At 40.6% G+C, this 19712-nt stretch overlaps 1 protein-coding gene across 21 annotated transcripts in view; it reads left to right on the top strand.

The window, feature by feature from the left end:
• The window catches only part of ERICH2 (glutamate rich 2), a 40847-nt gene that overhangs the window by 12490 nt on the left and 8645 nt on the right, over positions 1-19712 (top strand). For 6 of the 21 annotated variants that reach the window (XR_010719460.1, XR_010719459.1, XM_066176642.1 and 3 more), the window contains 2 exons: positions 4406-4487; positions 13401-13488. The exons of 5 other annotated variants lie outside the window; for them this stretch is intronic. Coding sequence is in view for 12 of the 16 variants with exons in the window: in XM_066176635.1 (XP_066032732.1) it covers positions 4406-4480 (75 nt within the window). In the remaining 4 variants the exon portion in view is untranslated. Of the gene's footprint in view, positions 1-4405; positions 4488-6949; positions 6967-13400; positions 13489-19712 lie in introns of those variants that run through there. 10 more of the 21 variants (XR_010719461.1, XM_066176645.1, XM_066176646.1 and 7 more) reach the window with 5 other exon arrangements.

Genomic DNA, 19712 nt, shown 5'->3' with positions numbered 1-19712 from the left:
AAAAGTATGAAGTCAAGTAATGCAACCATATTTTATATTTAGAATGGGAGTTGATATGATTCAGTTTAATGTTGTGAAAAAGTGAGCCCTCTGGCACTTGGCATTAAATTATTTTAAAATTACTCCTTCAAGTAAAGTTAGTAGAAAGACTGTACCATGGTCGAAGCCCAGTACTAAAGCTCGGGCAAATTGGGTGCCACTGCTTGCCTTGCCATCCATTTAAGTGTGGACAAGGTGTTACCCTTGGCCGTCTCCTTAGTTCAAGTTCTATTGCTTCCATTATTTCACTGTCCTTCTCCAACAAGCAGGTACAGCTCAGCCTCTGGAAGCCAAACCTGTGCTGCTCAGGATGGGCCAAATCTTGCTTGTCCCCATCGTTGAAGCCACGTGGAGTTTTGTTTGATTGGAATGAGCGGGATCTAGCTCTCATTCTGCTCCCTGAAGTATCTCTGTAAGACCTTAATATCAGTGGAGAGATTATTTTTGCATTTATTTGATGTGAATGGATTTAGGTCTGAGGGCCACACTGATCTTGCCCTTATGCCTCGTCCATCTAAGGGTTGCATCATACACACTTGGACTGGTGAATCAGGCCAGCAATAATTGTGGTCACTACATACTGGTACCTAGGACACACATTACTGGGCATTTTGGACGATCAGAAAAACCCCATGCCCATGTTTTTGCATCAATGGGAGGTGCTGGATGTGTATGAGCTTAGTGGAAAGGGCAGTCCTGTGCTCTGGGAAAGACTTAAGGCTGGCATGGGGGCTGTCAGCACTTGTGAGGTGTCTCATTGAAGGACAGCAGAAGTCTGGTTGGTCTGTAGACTGGTTCCCACACTGCCAGTTGCTCCCGCTATGAGTTAGTTGCAGGTGCCACAGAAGAAGATAGGGTGGTGATGGTGGGGAAGGGAGACAGTTGTCACTTGCTACACAAGTGCATCTTTTTCTGTCCAGTTTTGGCTAAAGCTCCGGGACATTTGCAATGGTTCTCTCAATTATCTCCCACTAATTTCAGTAGCTTGTGTTTTCATTACAAATGCCCAGTGTCCTTTGGAAACTCACTATGGGTATTTTAAATTCAGAATAACTTTGATGAGAAAAACCCCATGCTTTTCCTTTTTAAACAGTTTTACCATTTAATCGCAGTTTATTTAAATATGCATTTCTCTGCTGTGAAATAACCTTTCTTTCCACATTTATGTGCACAATCCTAACTCAGAGCAGAAAAAAAACATTTTAAAACACTGTGTCGTGCTTATAGGATAATTATTAATCTTGTCAGAATAAAAAGCATACTAAAAGTATTCCATACAAAGGTTTGTACCTCAACATTTTTGAGAGTTTTTTTTTAAAGTAATCAGAGATGTCATAACAGGGGGAGAAGCCATATGATATATAGCACATAGTACAAGTATAAGACTCCTAGAGGACGATCTAGAAATACACAAAGCTTATTTTTTCTTCTTTTGGTTAGCAGACTACTTGATGAAAAGGTATGTTTTTACTTTTATTCCTCCTTGTGTCTTACAGTTCTATGAAGATAATGGGAAACTACAAATTCCAGACTTTAGTAGTTATATGTGATATAAAACTAAGGAAGAAAAATGTTCATGATATGTATCTGGAGGAATAAATACACAATAATCATGCAATCCAATAACAAAAAGAAGAATTATTTAACAAAAAACCAAATGTTAAATACAAGCAGACTAATACTGTTCTAGTGAGAAATATAGCAAATAGAAGGTCCTACAAAAGGACACTTATGAAACTTCGTCTATGTTTTGAACTTTTCCAGTTGAATTTTCCTTTTTAATTATTTGTGACCACTGAGATATGGTTAGTGAAGAAGCTAGTCAAAACTTCTCTGTCTTGATTTTCCTATCCTGTATCTACAAATCCAAAAATGCAACTTGTAGTAACTGCACTAGATGTTAGGAGGGTGATTTTGCTGTTTGTTTGCTTGGGTTTTGCTTGAGACTTGATTTTGCATGCCCTGACTCATGCTGGAATTTCTGGTGCACGTGAACAGTGTTTGTAGGGTCATCTACTTATTTTGTGCAAGAAGGATAGCTTTTTCATGCTGAGGATTCCTATAGGTACAGAAAACGGATACTGTAGGAAAGTGACTATTTTTCAAGGGCATTGGGCATTTACTCCTTCATTAGACTTCAATGAGAACTGTGAAAACTCAGTATTAAAAATAAGTGCCCATTTTTCTTTAGAAACTCAAGTGTTGACATGGAAATCTGACTTGTGTATCTCTGACTATAATAAATGGTAAAATTCTGTAGCGGGAAATGTCTCTTTCTATCTTTGTGTGGGTTTAGCCAAATGTATACAAAATGCAAACATACCTTTCCTCATGTGATAACTGTTTGCTTTGCCATTTTCTTCTAACAGGTAAAAAAATTATTAAACCACTACTGCCCTGAACAAAAAACCAGACAGAAATTATAGAAATTATTGTTCTCTACTCAGTTAAGCAAATAAGAAGTCTGTAATCTGCAGAGGGTGAATTATGATTTTATACGCTGCTGATTTGCCTTTCTGAAATTAGGGTCCTTGTACTGAACTCTTTCAGCTATTTTTATTACTATTAGGAAAGAATAAGATGCAGATTTCAAACACCTGTTAGAGGGACAGCTTTTTGCACTTCAACATTCTGAAACCTAAGGAAAATATAGCAAACTTTTCAAGGAGCCACCAATGGCTGGGCAGAGGACGGTATCCGTACATGCTTCTGTGCCAGTGAATGCTGTAGCAGGTTCTGTGCACCTGGGGCTATGGGTTTTCTTTTCAGAAGAGAGCTAGCAGAAGAACCAAAACCCATGACTAGTTATTGATCGAAGTCCCCTCAGTGTAGCACTTCCAAGTTTTGGGATCAGTTTTGGCTGGATGGTATTGAGCTGCAACTGGGAGAGGAGCCCAGTCCAAAGCACCGTGCACCCCCTGTGCCCATACTTGGGGAATAATTCCTTTGTCTGCAAGTGGTGGTTGAAGCCATGACCCCCCCTCCCAGCAATGCCCAGGGCAAGCTGGCCTCACAGCCCCCAGCAGGAGCTGTGGTCTCTGGGATGGGTGCACCGCTTTGTTGTGTGGAACCCATAAGGCTGGGGCTTCCCTCTGCATCCCAACGCCAACTTTGTACTTTGTTTTCATCTCTAATCTCTCTATTAGGGTTTTTTAAAATTTAAAATCCTGACTTCATTTAGAAACAATTGGGCTGTGCTCAGCGCTGGCTGTCTTGATAGGTTTGAAATTCCTGGGAAACCTCAATACTGGCATTTTCTAAACACAGTAAGCAAAGCACACTGGAATATTAATAGGTGAAACACATTCTAAAGGGGCAACATTACTTTGTAATTTTGGCTGTTAAAACACATCAGCTAGGGGCAGCTTGGGGGAGTTGCAGTAAAGCCACAAGGGTTCTTCACAATTTAAAGCTTCTGCTTTTTTTTTTTTTTTTTTTTTTTTTTTTTCTTTTTTTTTTTTCTTTTTTTTCTTTTTTTTTTCTTTTTTTTTTTTTTTTTCTTTTTTTTTTTTTTTTTTTTTTTTTTCTTTCTTTCTGCCACTGTAAAAGATCCCTGGAGATAATAGGGCTGTGACTCTTAGCAACAGGTTATCCTCACTGTGCAGGGAGTATCATAAAAAAAACCACAAAATGGACACACAATAAAATACAACGCCCGCTCCCCCGCTTCCTAGTTCCTCTACTTTCTGGTGTTAGCTACATTACAGCAGCAGTGGGGAAAAAGGAAAAAACCCAACCAAACAGATGGAAATGTCATCTCTAAACTGACAGAGCCTCTGCAAATTTGCTTGAAGAACTATCTCAAAAACCGTAATAATAATAAAAATACAACATTCCACATTGTTCTGGCCTTAATTTATTTAAACACAAATTTATGGAGCTGGTCACACACTAAAAATGGGAGAGTTTGGTACTGCAGTTGCTTTGGTGTATTTTTCACCATTTTAACGGGCTACAGTGAAACAAAGGAGGATATGAATATAGGGCAGTTGGTATTTAGATTTGGGTGGTGCTTTCACTTGTAAATGTCTTTTTAAAAAACCTATTTTCCTTCTATCATGATATTGAATTGTAGATGTTGATATAGAAAAGCTGGATTTTTTAAAATAACTAAAATTAGGAGTATTTTTTGCAGTATATTTCTCATTGCCAACCTCTTGACTGATAAGGAACCCTGAGGTCCAGGCTAAACTCACCCATGGGGTAGAATGGGCTGTTAGAGGGTGAGAGGATAGATGGATCTATTCCTCACCTTCCAAACCCAGTTTCTTAATAAAGCAGTCAAAACCAAACCTTTTCATAGAGCATCAAAAAGCAAGTTCAAGAACAACACTACTATCACGTCTTTCACGGTATTTTTTTTCAGGCATCTGCCCCTGATTTTAATCCAAAGGAGCTGCTTTTGGAACTGGCGTGTCCAGCTTTGGTGTTTGCCTGCTGAGGAAGAGGTATGGCCTTTGTCCCTCACCTGCAGATTGCTTGGATACTTTTACTTTACCCAGGCAAGGGCTTCCCAGTGGGCTGCATTCAGAAAGTGCTTTTCATAGCATTAGTACAGAACCAAGTTACAAAAAATATTAATCTAATACATTCCAAAATTCAAATATGTGTGATTAATAAGCATTATTATCTATAAATAAGGCTCTAATGATACTTTGGCAGTGTTGTAAACACAAGAATCAGAAGCAATTATTGTCGTTATTGTTCTGCAAGTACTTTCCATGAATACCAAATGGATATTACTGTCCAGCTCCTTGGCACATAGAAATCCTGTAAAGAACAGTTGTCAGTCAGTAAGGCCCGGCCGGCTGCTGTTAACTACATTTGTGTAAAATGTAGTGTACCTAAAGACAAAGCTGACGAGTCATTGAAAGCAAGATGACTGATTAAAAAATTTATTCTTTGTCCTTTGCAACACCCAAAATTATGTTAAATAAAGCCTATGAGAAAGTTTTCCCATCATGTGAGATGGACTGTTTGTGTGATGGCTGTGATTAAAAATGGAAATGGACCCTCTGCCAGAAACACTGCTCTTCTTTGTGTGAAACACACAAAGGTGAGGATGTCCCAGCTGAAAGATGACGTGTAAATAATGACAACAGCCCCTCACCCCCCAGCTGTAAGAGGTAACCCAGGACTAGTCTTCAAGGACACCGGATGAAAGGAATTTTAATCCTCGTCACATTTACCTCTCCCCAGTTTGTACAGGTCCTGTAGACTGGAGTCATGCTGGCAGCCAGGTCCCACTCTCTGTGACACCCCCACTTGCCCGCCTTTGGCAGTCTCACCTCCCTCACGAAACCTTGCTGCTTTAAACGGCGCTAGCCAACAGCAGCATTTTGTGGTGGGTGTCATGTTGTTCTTCGGATGCCAGGGTGTCATTGCGAGCGGGAACAGTGTGGGTCTGACTCTCCGAATATGCAGAAAGAAAATGTATATTAAAAAAAAACAAAAAAAAAAACCAAACCCCAAACAGTAAGCTTTACTTTCCAAATGTGTTCAATTCTTCTTTCCTCTCCTTGATATTTGGGGCGTGCAGCACCCTATACCATGTGGTTTAACATTTTGTTCTCTATTTGTAGGTCAACATTTCCATGATTAAACTTCATCCTTTATTCAGCCTGTTCTGGCTAGGCTTTGCAGCACATGTGATATAAGCTGTTTTCACAGCTAGTAGGCCAAATCTTACTCTGAATAAGGGAGCCAAACATATGTGACTGAGTCAGACACTTAAATCAACTCCTTGGTAAATGGGAGATAACTCCAGGTGCAGTGATGAACACTGAGAACCAAAAAAGTGGGAAGAGTGGCCAGCTTTCCTCTGTGTAGGAAAGGAGACATCCTATGCACACAGGCAATGAAATCATAGCCCTACCCAAATTTTGCTCTCCCGCATTTTCCTGAGGATACAGAGCCTTCTTGACTGAAGTAATTGGGAATTTTTGCATTCAGGGTCAGGCCGGCCTGGTGTAGGCTCAGCTGCAGCTAGGCATGGAATAGGCTATGAAGGAGGAGGACAAGGCAGCAGGAAGCGAGCTCCCCTTACATTCATGGCACACACAAGAAGGTTGCTGGGGGAACATGGAGCACTTCACCTACAGCATTATGTTTCTTTCACTTGCCCTCCCTTCATTTCCCTTACCTATCTCGTTTATGGACCAAGGCTGGTGGCTCTTCTTTCACTTGGTGGCAGGTATCGATTGCTCTAAGTCCATGAAGTTGGACTGGCAACCTATCCACTTAAATCAGTGGAACAATTCCCAGAAACGTTGGCCATCCAGAGTGAGTGTGACACACCAGTAACCCTTGGTGCAGAGGTTTTTTGTTTAAGGACTCTGGCTGTGTGGTCAGCAGCCCTCCTCCTGTCCTTCTTTGCCATTGCCTGGTAATTCTGTGAAGTTCTGGGAAGCCTACAAGGCTCATCGGGCACAACCAGAAGTGCCAGAGGAGCAAGGGATGTTATAAATGATCCACACCTGCTGTGTGGTTGCTGTGTGATGTTCCTATCTTCACCAGGGCTGGACTGGTCGGGGCTGTTGGGTTGCTGCAGAGCAAATACCAGAGTGAATAATCAGGAGAGCTCCTGCAGAAGGTCTGAAGAGGACCTATTTTCCTCAAATGGACATGGATGTACCCATAATATTGTAGAGAGAGGACTGCGCTCCATCCATAATTTGGTGATGAACTGCAGCATCACAGAAAGGAGTTGACAGTGAACCCTTTCTTGTCAGGAACAAGTGCTTCCAGAGATACACTGGGGCTGCCTCCCTCAGCTAAAGGAAATACAGGCAACATAGCAGACCTTTCAGTGACCTTTTTTTTTTTTTTTTTAATGGCACCCATTCTGTAGGTTTTGTTCATTTGTTTAGGTTTTTTTTCAATAGCTTTTTTCTTTTTTTTTTTCATTTAGGAAGAAAAACATATCCTGCCCAAAACTATATCTGCTTGCTATATCTTCAGTGAAAAAGGTCAAGTGGTGACTACTGTGGCTTTTTTGAGTACTGTGTTATCCATAGTTTAGAAAGTCCTGTCCTGATAAGACACACAGTAGACAGGCAATACATATAAGATGAAATTTATGCACTAGTTTGAGGTTTTGAGGACCTGCCCCATGGATGGGCAAATCCCTAGACATGGAAGTAGGCATCTGATCCACTTCCCTGCGGTTGCATTGGAAAGAAAAACCTCTTGGCTACAAGATGTTACCAAGGACTTAATAGAAGGCAGGTGCCATCAGAGCTTCTCATGAAGTTGGGGGATGCTGTGTTGAATGAGGCACAGAAGTAGATGATCTGGTCTGGTGTGCTTTGGGGACATGGAACAGTGTAAGGCAGGGTTAGGATGAACTGCACACTCCTGGAAAGCAAGAGGGAGAGTACCATGCTTCTGCCCTCACTGGAGTGAAAGTTAATCAAGAATATGCTGGAATATATCCCTATGTGCATCAAAGATACATCGGTATCAAATTAATGGAAAGGAGAAGGGAAGTTAGGACACCTAAGATCTGCTGATAGGGTCAAGTGACCTCCCTGTCCTCGGGTCTACATTTTGGAAACACAAATTGCACTTTGGTTTCACTTTGTATAAGCTAAATTGTGATACTTTCAGAGAGTAAGAAGATTGGAATAAGAAGGGAAAGTCCTGTGATGAGGGAGCAAGAGGATTACAGCATGGTATGGTGAAGTGAAGTTGAACAAAAGAAAATTAGATTTTTTTTTCCTCCAGTTATCTAGACAAAAGAAGTTAAGTCTCCATTTTCGTATGCTTAAATAACAGTCTCCGTCTTCCGTGGTATAAAAGATCCCAAGATCACACAGGAATGAATTAAGACTGTGGTAGTACACATAATTTCAAGTTAATGAAGAGACAGTATGTTTTGTATTATCTTTTCTCTTGTTTTTGATTGCCGTTTTTGGGGGGTTGATATTACTGTAAGTAAATACATTTGTCTTTTGTTTTATTTTCCCCCTGTGACCTATTTAATTTAATTAGAAGGAAATGTATAATAGGAAATGAGTATCATCACACTGGGCTCCATCCAAAGCCCGCAAAATCATCAGGAGCCTTTCCAGGGCTTTTCACTGTCTTTGGTCCAGCCCAGCAGAAAAGAGGGGCTATTTCCACCTTATCTGGAGGAATGTGTTCTGTCACTGTAAAAATATTGAAGTTCTTATTTTAAGGTCTGGCCCCAATACTAGGGAAGGATTTTGCTACTGCGTGTGTCTCTCTGTGCCACATGTTTCACATCTGTGGCAGCACATTACAGGATAAAGGTTCCTAAAACTTTAACTCTGAATATACATATAAAAAGAAGATACAAATTAAGGAAAAGATAAAAGATACTGATGGAAGTACAGGAGATGCTCTTTAACATGCATATTATTGACTCAATAGATTGTTACGGCTTCAGAGCTATTAGGGTCTGCTGTGTCAATGTGTACTTAGGGACTGTTTAATATGCAGATGGTTGACATGACAGACTGGAGCCATTACAGTCTATCATGTCAGGGGGGATACATGAATACGCACTTTGCCAACACTGTAAAAAGTCCCTTTAAAATGCAGTAGCTGTTTTTTTACAATAATTTAATAGGTTTGGTTCTTTGGATGCCCAGAGACTTGAGAGTCTGGATTTATCAGCAGCAAAATTTATTTCCAAATTAAGTCATTTTCCATGTGGAATGTGCAGTCTGGAGGACAGAGTGTAATCTCAGATACACAGCTCCTATCAAATCTTGTAAAATTAGCTACTGCACTTGTGCATGTGTAGAAGAGATCAGAATCTATCTGTCGGCATGTGTCTTTTTGAAGAATATAGTTTTGTCTTTTTGAGGGGTAAGGGAGAATGTCGTCTCTTTTTTCATTCAAATAATCTTCAGTAGCAATTAAATAGCTTATGCTACCTAAGAGATCAGTTATTACAAGATAAGCAGCATGACAGTTTGGAAAACTGAATAAGTCTTTGATTATTTACTAAGTTTTGATATCTGCTATTTGCCTCAAATTGCTAAAAAGTGAAGTATAAGATACAAACATGAAAGGTTCATTTGATCATCATAAGGAAAGGAATCAGTAGTTTTGCTTTTCTTTTCCTCAACAACTTATTTTTTATTAAAATAGCAAAGCCAAGTGTTGTGTTTCATAAGATATATTTTTTTCATTTGAATATCAAATGGAAAAATACAATTAAAATATTTCTGCTTTTACATTAATCGTAGGCTATATTTCAGCAGTGCATATATCTAAGAAGCTCAGCATACACATTTGGTATATATTAGATGCTTCTAACAGATGCCCAGACCTTTTCCCCTGATTTTAATGTTCTTTTTTTATGGCAGTGATCCAGGGACATTTTAATTTGCAAGCCTGTGAACTTGGAAATAATACTTGTGGTGGGGCATTATGTCTAGTCCATTCCCTCTAAGTTTATTGTCCTGTGTCACCTAGCTCTGATTTTAGCTGATTTGCTGAACTGAGTCGCATGGTGCAATTCCAGCACAAAATTCACTGAGCAAAAGCACTCTGCCTTGCAAATAAGAGTAATTGTGCCGTATTATAAAGGTCTTTCCTCTTATCTGCGGGAGAGTTGGGGGACAAATCCTACAAAAATGTGCATTTTTAGGCAAATGTGATGGCTGGTTTCTGACAGCTCCTTTTACTGCCTGGCGCTAACAGGGAGACTATGAGGGCAGTCTGGATATGGTGGTGATGGGTAGGGCAAGTGCCAGGAGGTAGAAGGTGCAGAGAGCACATTTTCCATAACCTGTTACACAAGTGCTCCTGGTTGTTCTGTGAGATTTCTACAATGACACAGGAAATCCAGGAAAAGCTAAGGGAAAAAGAGAGGTCTGGAAAAGCCCAGGAACTGACTTCTTACACCTGAATTCACCCTGTGCTCACGGAGGGGTCCCTAATGGGAGATAACTCTCGCTGGTGCTGAGTTACCTCTGCAACAAGGGAGGACCAATAAGCAGCAGCCTGAGCTGCAGGAAAATGTGTCATAGCTTCAAACTGCATCAGTACCTGTGGGAAAGGTGAACTCTGTTCCCTCCCCAGCTCTGGGATGGTGGGAACATCCTTGTGGCCCTGAGTTGTAACCATGGCTGTGGGAGTGGTGGCTCCCACAGCTCTTCTGCCACCACCTCTGACCATCATAGTGGGTGAGGTGATGGACACATGTGGCTCTCCACGCCTCTCTGCCCTTCTTCTCCAGTGCAGCCCTGGAAGTTCCCCATCCCTCCCTGTGTTACCCATGTGCACGGAAATATTGTCAGCTGAAAGAGGCACGTATGAAGGTACGATGTGAAGCACTGTATTACCTGGTGCTAATCAATAAAGGAAAAATGTATCTTTTTGACAGCACTTGTAATTTTGACTATTGCAATGGTGTGCCATTTCTTTGAATGCAGTACGCTTCTGTGCCCCATTAAAGCATGGCTGGCACAGCTTTCAACTATTCACAAATGCTGAGATGTTGAAAAATGTAACATTTACAAAAGATACATCTGGTGTATATTTACAAGGCTCAGGAATCATTTAAATAGTGCCTGTGCCATCACCATATTAGGAGAAAAGTTAGTCCCAGCCGCATATGTGAAATCAGTAGTCAAATGTGTGCTGGTTGAAAGTCCATTGCTATGATATGGTATTTTGGGGGTATTAAACGTGAAAATACCAACCTGCGTATAATGCTCAAATTAGATAAATATAGACTTGCATAAAATAAGTGATAACTACCTATAGGGACCTATTTAAAGAGTGTGGTCAGAAGAGGGTTATGGGTTTTGAGGAATAAATGCTTAAAATTTTTTTAAGTAAAGCGCAATCTTTGGCTTCTCATTGTGAGGTGTCATCATACCTTTTTTCCTGTTCTTCAGTGAGAATTGTAAGACATACCTTGGAATAGAGGAAAAAGCTATTGAACAGCTTCCTTTATATCACATAACATGTCAAGGACAAAAAGGTGTTTGTCTCCTCCTGCCAGTGCAATACCACTTAAGTTACATTTGAAAACTATTTTTTAATTAATGTGATGGGTCATGTTTTCACCACACTAAGACAGGAAATTCAAGGTAAACCAGATACTCCCTTTCTCAGTCACACAAACATGAATTAAGCATGTAACATCAGACTTAATTTCAGTTTCTAGGTCTGTAATTGAATCTAGCTCAATATGAACTCTTTTTTCACATTGATATCTGGATGTTAGTGACATTATTTAAAGCAACAAATCAACCTATAGGACTGTGTTCAACTATATGTCGTTTGACAGTAAATGGAATAAAAAATGTTACTTTTCTCTAGAGGCAGATTTGTTAAATGGTTTTCATCTTTTGTCAAGATATTTAATCTTGGAATGTTACAAAAAAAAAAATGCTCAGTTTGTACAAGTGCAGATTTCCGCGTGCACAGTTTGTCTGATTGCTAATTTGGCTGAACACACTTAGCCTTAACACGAGCAAATGAGAGAGGAAAGATAATTTTTGCATATATCCTTCTGAGTCAAGTGTGAGTCCCTGGACTCTAAGGGAAGCAGGTATCCACTTTTGGGGCTGAAGGCTGTCACTCTGGATCACCCTGTACATCAGTCTCAGTTCATGCATGCCGATGAGAACAAATCCTAACAATGAGCTGTTGAGTGATGCCAGCAGAAATGAATGTTTCTGAAAGCTTCATGGTTTTGGGGAAAGCAGTTGAAGCCAACACTGTTGCACTCACCACTGCTGCCTAACTGAAGGAAGGCAAGATTTTGGCACAAGCCTCCCATGTAATGGACAGATTTGAACACACCTTTGTTTTCCAACAGGCTCAGTAAAGCTGGTATGGGACTATAGAATTAAGGCAAAATGCCCAGCCATGTTATTTCTGCAGAGGGATTCACTAAAGAGCAACTTCAACTAAATTATTAGCACTACTAGTAATTATAATTATTAATTCCTTTTGGTAAGTCTGTCCCTCCATCACAGTAGCAATCACGTGCTGGGATATCTACTGCTGAGGACATCATACTCCTTTGGAAGTGGATGCTTGTTTAATTGATAGATTGCAAAGAAGGTCTGACCTATTGCCTTTTCATGTTCTCCTTTGTTTCAATTGCCTGGACTCTCACAGCTCCTTAGTAGCTTTTCTGATCCATCATGTCAGGCTGGCAGCTGTGCCTCTGCACTGTGCCTGCCTGCCCACCGTGAGCCAGATTTCACTCTCAGATGCTTGGCATACTCTCCTTCCTCACCGTTGTCTCACTGGAGAGCTGATTTTGCCTTCACCTCTATTAAACGGCTTGGTTTTAATGGGAACAACTGCTTTCTCCCATGGGTCCTCAATCCAGGGCTCTAGGTGTGCAAGGACAGAGGAGGAGGGCACATTCTCAGATGTCCGTAGGTGTGTGCTATGCATGCGGGATCAGGCTCCTGCCTGACATCTGTGGACTGAGCCCTCCACCCCTCCCAGCGAATGGTCCCACTCAGGACCACGGGCATTTTAATTTGGAGATGTTTTCTACAGGCTGTGTAACTTTTGCCCTCACTGTGGACCCCCCACTTCTCTCGAGCCTAATTTCCCTGGGCCATGCAGGCCCACACAGGATGGCATCTCAAATGAATAAACTCCATTTTACATCAGTGCATCTGAAAAATTGTCCTCAGGGGTTTCCACCCCCTCCCCAACATCAGGAAAAAATGGTTGAAATTTTATAAGCGGATTTTCAGGAAGGAACAGATTTTTTTTATTGCCAAGCTGTATAATAGGTGTTTTTGAGAGGTCGTTAACATCAACAGTGTAGTCAGAAACACTGTTACACCCCACACTGCATCCATCGTTAAGCAATTAAGTTACTGATGGGCTTTTACATTTATTTACCTTGATGGAAAGATATGTTTACTGAACCTGAGTACAAATCAACATGAGGAGGTGGAAGTTCAGAGTAAATTTGACTAATGATGTTGTGTTTTCATCCTTAAAAGAAAGAAAAAAAACCTCTCTGCTTTTGATGCTATTTTATCTTCATTGGAAGGGATCCGAAATGATCCCAACTGTCATGTGAGTGCTCAGTTAGGCTTAGATCCTCTTTGATTGTAGCTGAACATCTCTCTCCCTTGGCTCATACCTTTCCTTATATGAATACAGCATACAGTACTTCAGGTTGTTTATTGAATAGCACTTTAACTCTTCCTCTGTGAATGCCCTGACGATTATATCTATAAGCAAAATTTGAGCTGTGGCCACCTTTGCCTAGGAAGATGTTAGTGTGGCCTCATTGCTGATGTGAAGAAAGAATTTCCTTTTGCTTTCAGAGTAACTTCTGAGACACAAATAAGAAATATTTCTTTCGGTGAAACTTATTTCTCTCTCCTTTTTTTCAGGCTCACTCTTTTCTCCAGTCTTGGTATGTGGATTTCTCTCTCTCTCCAAGTAGTTCCCTAGCATACCCTTGAAAGGCATCTACCACACGTGAGCATCCTCCACAGTCTCTAAGATACTTTTGTTGTTTTTCTTCTTTGAACATTTGTTTTTTTGAGATGGCATTGACAGACATGAGGCCTAAGTCTGGAGATGTTCTGTGGGTAGAACTCACATTTATTTCAGTATGTTGAGCAGTTTTAGGATCTGATCCATATTGAAGACTAGCATGGTGTAATGAGGCCTGGGCATATACAACAATATGTATTCTAACACAGCTCACTCAAAACAAATATGTTCTCTTCTCTTTGGCTGGTATAAACAAACAATCTCCATTGTGTTCTGCATGGCTCTGCTACGCCGCCTTGCACATGGCAAGAACTTGGCTTCCCTGTTCACAGAAACAGCATCTCCATTCTGTGACACAGAGCTTCCCAGTGTGTGCCCAGACAGACCTGCAGCTTAGGACACTGGTCCTAAAAACTGATGGGTGGTCTGGTGTTAACTCCTAAGTGCATTATGAGGGAGTTTTTCTTGCCACAGATAAACAGGGTTTTTTTTCTGAGTCCCGTGCACTTCAGTCAGATGATACAGACTCTGGATTCCACAGCTGGAAAGAAGAGAATCAATGTAATATGACTGTATCTGTGTAACCCACAAAATCTTCTCCTCTGATATCTAAGTTTCCTTGCAATAAAAATCGTCAGCTTTCTGAAAAATTTGTGATGACTCGAGGTGGAAGCATTAGCAAGGGTGAGTTCGAAACTCATGTGTGAGATCCATTGTCTGTGTGAAGCAGAGTGAGTTTGAACCCAGGTGTTCCTTCTGTGATTGAACTCAGACTTTTATGCCATTTTGCAAAGCCATTACCCTCTCCTGTAACTTGTGCTGGAAGCAGAGTGAGCTGTTTTGGCACTGAAATGATTTCATTGTTAGGCTAAGTGTTACACAGATGGCATTCTTAAATGTAAAATTCTTTTTATGATTTTTTCAATTTCATATTTATTTCATTAGATCATTATTTATGTTAAAGAGTCACCATTAATCTGAAACGTGCTCAGCTTAAAAGAAAATGTTGAGAGGAGTTTCAGGTATCTGATCCTCAATCCTTTAGTTTTTGTGTTTTGCATTTTACTATTTAAAATGTTTTTTTTCTGTCTCTAGGTGCTATGTGACAGATCCACACAAACAACAGAGGGGAAAGAGCCTCACTTAACTGATTAGAGGAGAGAAGCAGTGAAAGGGAATATGCACAAAGCACTGCCAAATTCACAGAGCAAAGGAAAAGATAAAAAATAGAATAATTTCACCAGCTTTTTTTTTTTTTTTCATAGAGTAATGTAAGGTATTTCTCATACTAGCATCAGGGAAACAGTTTTCAGACAAAAATGTGATTTTCTAATCAAGGATCTCTAATTCAAAATATATTTATTTAATAAAGAGTAATTATGATAGAAGAAACTACTCATTCGTATCAATAGTTCATTCAGAACTAAACCATATCAACATATTAGCATTTATTTTTCCATTTAATAGGCTGTGATTTTAAATAAATCTAAATCATCATAATCATTCAGCTCCATATGCTGGGAAAGAAAAAGTCACCTTAAACCAGATGCATATTGTGAAAAAAAAAAAGAAAAAAAAAAAAAAAAAGAAAAAGAGGAAGACAAGTTGTTCTAAAGAAACAGCATATGGGAGAAAATCTTAAGCTTGGGTAAAGATGCTCTGCTTTGTAGATGGCAATTTAGTTTTAAACTGAGAGAGGGTATGTTTAGATATTAGGAAGAAATCCTTCACAAAGAAGCTGGTGAGGCACTGGAACAGGTTGTCCAGAGAAACTGTGGATACCCCATCCCTGGAATTGTTAAAGGCCGAGTTAGATAGGACTTCGAGCAACCTGGTCTAGCGGAAGGTGTCCCTGCGCATGACAGAGGGGTTGGACTAGATGGTCTTTGAAGTCCCTTCCAACCTAAACAATTCTGCGATTCTGTAATTCTGTGATAACTATGATTATATTGTTCACAGAATTAATTGTCATAGTGAGGCTGAGTTATGCCAAACAAGATTCTGGTCAATAATTTTCAAGAACTAGGAGTCAAATATTGATTTCTTTCTTTTAGGAAAAAAAAAAAGTAAAAAAGGATTTCTCTCAGTTTTAATCAGGAGAAGGCAATAAATGTGATCAAGAAAATTCTAGTTTGAAGATGTTTATGTACGGAAACAATAGGCTGTTTGCAAGTCCTTATGCACAGAAACAATAGGCTGTTTACAAGTTCTAAGTTGGCTCTGCACGTGTACCTGCTTGCGTGCTTGATGCTGCATTTATTTTTCCTGTTGCTAATTACATGGCCAATCCCTCTCCTAACTTGTATCCTTAACTACCCACGTCATTTTGTCAGCTGGCAGCTCTTTTTCAGCTCCCTAATACATCAGCACTCCTGAAGCAAGATCTGTTAAAATTTTTCTTTCTGTCACCTGTCTGAGGTCCAGAGAGTGGCGTTTGGAACCTGTGGATCAGGGTTGGGCTTCTTTGAAATTTTTTTTTTCTTTGGACATATGGGAAAAGGAATGAAGGGCTCAAACCCTGGTCAGTCTGTGCTTCCCTGCTGCAGTGTATTCAGAAGTTGGTGTAGATCTTCTCTTACTGTTTTTTTCTGTTGTTTTTGTTTTCAGTAGGTGAGGCCAGAGGTTGGGAGGGAGAGTGGGGTGTCACCACTCTGCCTGTTCTGCTCCCACGTGCACGGCAGCAGTGACAGCACACTCTTCGGGCCTTGGTGCAGCCATAGGGCCCTCTTGTCCTTGGATGAGCTCAGCAAAGCCCTTTCTCTCCCTCAGACAGAGAGCCCTGTATTATGTCTGAGAAAATAAGTTTGTGCAGCCCTTCTTCCCCAGCATTCCAGCAGCGACGCTCTCAAGGGATCTCTTGAAGTGGTGGCTGCAGTTACAATGCTGTGAGCACGGTGCAGGTTAACTCTGCAGAACAGGGTTTTCTTAGCCTCTCAGGTGAGTTTTGTCACCTGTGTCATTATCGTGTTACTCTTCCAAGGTTGTTGGTGCTGTCCCAGCAAAGACTGCCCTATTCATGTGGCCTATGCTGCATCGGGATGTATAGTCCCAGGGCAGGCAAGTTTAAAAGGTATCTGACTTCTGTTCTTTTCCAGTCTCTGTCATGCTTTATGCTGTTAATATTCCTCTAACAATTTTTAAGGAGGAAAGGGAGTCACGTTTGAGTTTCCATACCCTTACAGAGAGGAGCCATGTATTTTCCACAAGTTATTGCATTATTTCTCTCTCCGGTGTGGCTCTGATTTAGTGCTGGATGAAGCTCAAAAGGAGGATTAGTGTACAGAGACTCCCATATGCTTGGATGCATTTCTGAGCTGTGTACTATCCTCACTGCTTTTGATGAAAAAAGCTGGGCTATAAACCTGATGAGAACAGGCTTCCATGCAAGATGTTTAGTATTTCCTGCTTCCATTTGGGCCAGGAATATGGCACATCCAGCCACTTTTGGCCCTGCAGCTCTTGGTCACAGGCCTGCCTGAAATTTAGAAAATCACAGTGGTGGAAAATGAATGGGGGAGTGAAAGGAAGTTGATTTTTCTCCACTTTAATAAAGGCTAGATTAGAGTTTTGTTCCAGCTTTGGCAAAAGCTTTGCTGGGGGATGGACACAGGTAGAATGTTTTTATATTTATGGAATTGATTCATCTGTCTATTAGATGGCTGCACTGGAGCACAAGTCCATTTTTATGGTCCTGAGTAAAAGGACTTGTGCTGCTTTTTAAGGTCTGCCCCTTCTGGGAAAATTAGAGCTGGATGTCAAACTCTGACTGTATTGTATTTAAGGAAATTGGGGGCATAAGAAGGAAGCGAGATGAAGAGAAATAGCGAAAAAGGGAGAGAGGGAGGCTTCCCAAAGATAAACTGCTACAGCGAGTTATATTACTGCTTGGTGTCACACATGGGGACTTCACTATGCCTAATATCTGATCATTTTTCTAGCTGGTAATTAAATTGTAAATAGTGAAACACAAAACAGCACTGAAATTGACCCTAAAACTGCTGTTGTACTGCCATTTGGGGCTACTTTCTTTAGTATTTTCTTTTTTAAAAAAGAATTTCCCAATAGTACTGTTATCAGTCGATCATTTTTGCTGATTCTCCTCTCCATTACAAGGGTTTCTGAGCTTATGAATGAAAGGCTATGTTTTCTCAACCAAATCCTCCACTCCTCGGTCTATTAGTAAACTAATGTTAACTTACAAGATTTGACTGAAACCTCGGGGTCTGCCAGCTGGATGCTTGAGGAGTCCAAGCTGGCTAGGTAAAGAAACACCTTTTTCACATGACCCAGCTCGGCTCCTGAGTTGCCCCACAAGTTTCTATCAGTACAAAGGCTGACATTGTCTACAAGGAGCAACTCAGATTACGGTCCCTTCCAGCTGCATTGCCCCTGACCCCAATCCTGCCCTGGGCTGCCCACGCTCTGCCCTCGCTGCATGTACAGAGACTTCAGATGCAGCCCGCCACCTGACAGTGTTGAGTCTGGTCTTGAGGGTGGCCTTGGATGCATTTTAAAAGGTAGTGCAGACTGCTCTGGGAGGATAACATGGAATAATTATTTTAGGGCAAATTTTCCCCTAAAAAAAATAGTTCTACATGCACGCAGTTTGATCTTCACACAAAAGATTTATATAAGAACTCACTTCTGTCAGTCCAAAAAAAAAAAAGAAAAAAGAAAAGCATACTGGCAGGATTTAGGGAAGTGTGCAGGCTAAAGCATAGAAGCAGACAAAAGGGAGTTTTTCTTCTAAGAGCATCTGCACGGCTGGAATCCTGGCAGCGCTGTGGTTTGAAAGCCTAGGTGTTGCTGGGCTGGGGCAAGGGACAATGACTGTTTGGCATCCTCCTGACACCCAAATTTGGCCAGAGATTCTTAGAGCAGTCATCAGCCATGTCCCTTGCTGTGCATACACAGATGCATGGACATTATTTTGCCATCAAGTGCCTGTTTTGGGGAATCTTCCACCATGGAGGTAAACTATACATAAATGATCTGAGGGTAAAGGTGGAGGAAGAAACGGTGATTTCTTTACATACTAAAGTAGATATAAACCAGACACAAAGTTCACAGGAACAGAATATCTGCAGTGCCTCTAGACCACCAGAAACACAACATCCCTGGTTCCTACATGCCCTGCAAAACGTGCCTGTATCTCAGACTGGAGAAACGTAACAACAGGTCTGTTAGAGAAACAGCCCTGAGAGCCTAGCAAGGATACGAAGGCTCCCTTGAGGCACCTGCACCCCAAATGTCTTTACAAGGTCAGATCACCACCTATGGGTAGAGCATAGGCTAGCTCTGTCTGATATGCTTTGTGTCATGAAGGAAATCTATGTGTGAGTCTGAAGTTGTTCTGATTTTTGTCTGTCTCAGGCTAGCCCCAATCAGCCATCTCTGCTCTTGCTGGGGAGTGAGTCCCAGATTCAAAGACAGATTCTAACAATACAGCCTGTGTGCTTGCCTCTAATATAACATGATGCTTATAACTGAATATAAGCAGGGATGGGGCTTTAGATCTTCTTCAAATCTCACTGTAACTTTGAGATTGTCAGAGAGAGGTGAAGTGAGAGATCTGGAGTAGGAAAATTAGCGAACACAAAAGTCATGATATTTACTCAGTTTATGCATTTTCTCTCTTTTTTTCCATAAAACCTGCATAACTGGCATGTAATTGTTTTGCTAAGTGAGTCTTGAAAGCAAAATTCTTGATAGCTGTCACATATCTTCTTTGTAGTACAGTGTGTTGTCCTCAGAAGATGATCAGTAGAACTTGCTCAGAAAAACTTAATCAGCAGAACTGAGCACATTGTCAGTGCTTAACAAATAATAAATTATAATAATAACTGCAGGTCCTTCTGACACAACCTATCAAACTTTTGCTTTATTTCCAGGAGTACCGTACTTACTTCTGTTTAAGATTTAATATCTTCTACAACTCTGCTTGTTATGGATGAGATAACTGGTGGTACAACCTAACAGGGTGGAAATAAAATTTTGACAAAGGGCAGAAACAAAATACAAAGAAAATTCTTGAACTGTTCCTTCTCACTTGCTGATGCTGCTTTACAAGTCTTAAAAACTGAATTCAAGAATAGATTTGATTTGTTCTATTGTTAAAATGTAAAACACTACGCTTACAAGTTAATAGAATCACATTTAAATTTTCTGATAATCTGTTTTTTAAAATACAGATCATTAGACTTTCT

The sequence above is a fragment of the Chamaea fasciata genome, unplaced genomic scaffold, assembly GCF_029207755.1.
Source record: "Chamaea fasciata isolate MVZ Bird 193981 ecotype frontalis unplaced genomic scaffold, bChaFas1.0.hap1 SCAF_2, whole genome shotgun sequence".
NCBI lineage: Eukaryota > Metazoa > Chordata > Aves > Passeriformes > Sylviidae > Chamaea > Chamaea fasciata.
This window is presented reverse-complemented; position numbering and strand designations above follow the sequence as displayed.